Source organism: Cebus imitator, unplaced genomic scaffold (assembly GCF_001604975.1).
Source record: "Cebus imitator isolate Cc_AM_T3 unplaced genomic scaffold, Cebus_imitator-1.0 Scaffold196, whole genome shotgun sequence".
NCBI lineage: Eukaryota > Metazoa > Chordata > Mammalia > Primates > Cebidae > Cebus > Cebus imitator.
Genome location: NW_016107511.1, coordinates 1,994,038 through 1,998,439, shown reverse-complemented (window position 1 = coordinate 1,998,439; position 4,402 = coordinate 1,994,038). Strand labels below are relative to the sequence as shown.

At 42.1% G+C, this 4,402-nt stretch overlaps 1 protein-coding gene across 9 annotated transcripts in view; it reads right to left on the bottom strand.

Annotated features, from left to right (window-relative positions):
- Positions 1-4,402, bottom strand: part of SLC35D2 (solute carrier family 35 member D2) — a 69,116-nt gene that overhangs the window by 49,137 nt on the left and 15,577 nt on the right. For 6 of the 9 annotated variants that reach the window (XM_017547185.2, XM_017547186.2, XM_017547188.1 and 3 more), the window contains one exon: positions 2,567-2,653. The exons of 2 other annotated variants lie outside the window; for them this stretch is intronic. In XM_017547185.2, coding sequence (XP_017402674.1) covers positions 2,567-2,653 — 87 coding nt within the window. Of the gene's footprint in view, positions 1-2,566; positions 2,654-3,515; positions 3,583-4,402 lie in introns of all 9 variants that reach the window. One more of the 9 variants, XM_037745242.1, reaches the window with a different exon arrangement.

The window sequence follows — 4,402 nt, the reverse complement described above, 5'->3', positions numbered from 1 at the left end:
AAAAAAAAAAAAAAGAAGTGGAAGAGATACCAGGAGTGCACACACAGAGGAAGGGCCATTGAGGACACAGTGAGAAGGTGGCCATTTGCAAGCCAGGAAGCAAAGCCTCACCAGAAGTCAACCCTGCCAGCACCTTGGTCCCGGACTCCAGCCTCTAGAACTGTGAGGAGACCCGTTTCTGTTGCTGAAGCCACCTGGCTTGGGGTATTTTGTTATGGCAGCCCCGGGTAACACATGTACACCAGGGTCCAACTATAAGCATGATCAGAATGGTACTTCTTATTTTTCTAGCCCCCAAACTGGAAACATCCAAATTACCATCAACAATAGAACAGATAAGTAAATTGTGGTATATTCATACATGAAAAGAATACAGTCACACATAACACAAATGAATTTCACTATCATAATAGTAAGTGAAAGAAGCAAGATACAAAATAAGATAGAGTATATTCCCTTTATCTCAAGTCAAAAAGCAGGTAAGAATTTAGGGATGCATCTAGATTTAGAAAAATTACAAAGAAAGCAAGAAAATTATTGTTAGAAAAGTTAGGATAGTGGGTAAGGAAGACTTTGTGATCCCATTTCATGACCTAAGTAATGTTTTACAAGGTTAATTATTCATTCAACTACACATTCAAATAGGATGCCTTTTTCTCTATGTATAGATCAGATTTTACCATTTTAAAATTATAATATGCCATAAATAAGAGTAATCAAGCCCAGCAATTTTCTGTTTTTTCTCATGATGATTAGGTTGACAGCCTTCATATACTTCAACCTTTTATTTCTCTTTTTCTGGATGTCCCTAATTTTTTTTTTTTTTTTTTGAAACAACATCTCACTACGCTGCCCACACTGATCTCCAACTCCTGGCCTCAGGTGACCCTCCTGCCTTTGCCTCCCGAATTGCTGGGATTATAGGCATGAGCCACCGCACAGGGCTCCCCTGATTACGGATGCTGTAAGCATGTGCTTCTTTAGTCTGTCTGATAAATAATCCACCGCTAGATGCTGACATTTTTCCAAGCATTAGAGAAACAGCAGCAAACCAGCCACACGGGGTCCTCACCCTCAGGAAACTGACAGTCTAATTTAAATCCAAATACTGTCATAATCCATTTAATCCCACCTGTTGCATGGGACTGGTCCAAGAACCAAATGCCTGCCCTAATGTCTGGAACTCAGGAACTGTTCAACAAATAATATTAGTTCCATTCCACAGTCCAGGAAGGAATGGCAGATTTTGTTTCTAGTTCCATGATGGAAAAAACTCCGTATTTCTATGTATATCAAATTGCATTCTTCATTCCACTCAGAGCTTTTGTCAATCCAGGCTAAAAATGAACACTGAAAACAGAAATCAGTAAATTAGGGCCCAAATCCAGCCCAGCTCTTGTTTATGTTAGTAAAGTTTTACTAGAACACATGAACATCAATCCATTTAAATGTCATCTAGGGCTACTTTCATAGTATAGCGGCAGAGGTGAATGATTACAAGAGATGACGTGACACTTTACCAAAAAAGTTTGCCAACCCTTAATTTAGAGCTCTCTCACTTGAGAAGACACACAGTCAGAGTATTCATTCATTTGATGTACGTTGTTAAGCATATACTTTTACTACTATTCCACCACATACATGAACAACTGAATGATATACAATCTTTATTAAGAATTTTCAGGGCCGGGCGCGGTGGCTCAAGCCTGTAATCCCAGCACTTTGGGAGGCCGAGGCGGGTGGATCACGAGGTCAAGAGATCGAGACCATCCTGGTCAACATGGTGAAACCCCGCGTCTCTTCTAAATATATAAAAAATTAGCTGGGCATGGTGGCGCGTGCCTGTAATCCCAGCTACTCAGGAGGCTGAGGCAGGAGAATTGCCTGAACCCGGGAGGTGGAGGTTGCAGTGAGCCGAGATTGCGTCATTGCACTCCAGCCTGGGTAACAAGAGCGAAACTCCGTCCCAGGAAAAAAAAAAAAAAAAAGAATTTTCTTGGCCAGGAGCGGTAGCTCACACCTGTAATCCCAGCACTTTGGGAGGCCAAGGTGGGTGGATCACTTGAGGTCAGGAGTTCGAGACCAGCCTGACCAACATGGTGAATCCCATCTCTACTAAAAACACAAAAATTAGCTGGGCATAGTGGTGCATGCCTGTAGTCCCAGCTACTACAGGCTGAGGCCGGAAAATCGCTTGAACTCGGGAGTCAGAGGTTGCAATGAGCCAAGATGCACTGCACTTCAGCCTGGTGACAGAGTGAGACTCCGCCACAAAAAAAAAAAAAAAATTAGCCTGGTGTGGTGGCAGGTGCTTGTAATCCCAGCTAATCATGAGGCTGAGACAGGAGAATCACTTGAACCCAGGAGGCAGAGGTTGCAGTGAGCAGAGATAGCACCATTGTACTACAGCCTGGGCAACAGAACGAGAGTCCACCTCAAACAAAAAAAGAAGTTTCTATCAAGTGCAGGGAGGAAGTACAGTGTGTATAGAAATGGACCTGTACTCTAAAATCAATGTGTATTTTCCCATCTTCTATCACAGCTGTATATACTTTTTATTACATACCTTTACAGGAATTTTCTTATCAAAATCAGGGAAGTGAATTATTTTATTTAGCTTGGACACATATAGTATCATTATGGTGGCTGCCATCTGAAGAAAAGGGGAGAGAGAAACTTCAGCAAAATATCTGCAGATTGCTGGAGGTGAAATGACATTATCAGAAGAAAACACATTCATCAAAAGAAATATGGCAAAAAATTCATTTTCCAAGTTCCAGAAAAAATAACTATTTCTTAGAATATTAAAATTTTTTTTCTTGCTACAGTGCAGATTCCATCAGAAATCTAGGCAAAAAATGTAATGTTGGGCAGGGTGAGGTGGCTTACACCTATAATCCCAGCACTTTGGGAGGCTGAGGCGGGCAGATCACTTGAGGCTAGGAGTTTGAGACCAGCCTGGAGTTTGAGGCCAGTGACAAAACCCCGTCTCTACCAAAAATACAAAACTTAGCCAAGAATGGTGGTGGGCACCTGTCATTCCAGCTACTCAGGAGGCTGAGGCCTGAGAATCGCTTGAACCCAGGAGGCCAAGGTTGCAGTGAACCAAGATCGCGCTACTGCACTCCAGCCTGGGCAACAGAGTGACCCACCACTGTCTCAAAAAAAAAAAAAGATAATATCAGCTGGGTGCAGGGGCTCATGCTTGTAATTCCACCACTTTGGGAAGCTAAGGTGGGAGGATCACCTGATCCTTCTAGGAGCTCTAGACCAGCCTAAGTAACATGGTGAAACTCATCGCTACAAAAAATACAAAAACTTAGCCAGTCTTGGTGACGTGTGCCTGTGATCCCAGCTATTCAAGATACTGAGGTGGGAGGATCACCTGAGCCTGGAAAGTCAAGGCTGCAGTGAGCCATGATTATGCCATTGCACTCCAGCCTGGGCGACAGAACAAGACTCTATCTCAAAATAATCATAATAATATATATATAAATAATATCAAATAGACTTACACATACACATTATCTCAAGGGGCTCTAGGAACGGAACTGCGGCAGAAGGAGAAAGGGAGTGGTGTCCCTGACGGTGACAAATGTGCAAAAGTGGCCAGAGTCAGTGAGGCAACACATTAATCCTGGACCTTGCTTCCCGTATACTAAACATACAGTCATCTTCCCCCATAAAGGCACGGGGACATTCTTTTAGAAGAAACTCCACACATAAGCACATTTTTTTAAAGTCCATTATTTCCATAAAACAGAAGACTAACAAAGAGAAAAAAAGGTTAAAGAGAGTTTTACTTTTCAATCTAGCTGGTATAGCAAGAATGCCTCATTCAAATCCTCTTAATCTGGAGTACCCTTTGTATACCGGAAATACGCCGTATCATTATTATGAAATTAAAAAATTTAATGTCATCTTCCATGCAAGTTTTGGAACTTAATTCTCTCTGTATTAAGATGCAAAAATTTAAGACTCCTTCAACATGATTATAATCCTATACCTTGCTCCTGAGTTTACAAACTTAATACCTATCATATATTTATGTAATTAAGACCACCCTGAATTATAACTGTACTTTGTACTTATGCCTCACTTTATAATTCTTAAAAAAATACAATAACATTGGCCAGGCACAGTGGCTCATGCCCATAATCCCAACACTTTGGAGGCCAAGGTGGCAGATCGCTTGAGCCCAGACGTTCAAGACCAACCTAGGCAACATGGCAAAACCCTATCTCTACAGAAAATTTAAAAAATTAGCCAGTGTGGTGGGGCATGCCTGTAGTCCCAGCTACTTGAGAGGCTGAGGCAGGAGGATCACTTGAGTCCAGGAGGTCAAGGCTGCAGTGAACCAAGATCACGCCATTGCACTCCAGCCTAGGCAACAGAGCCAGAC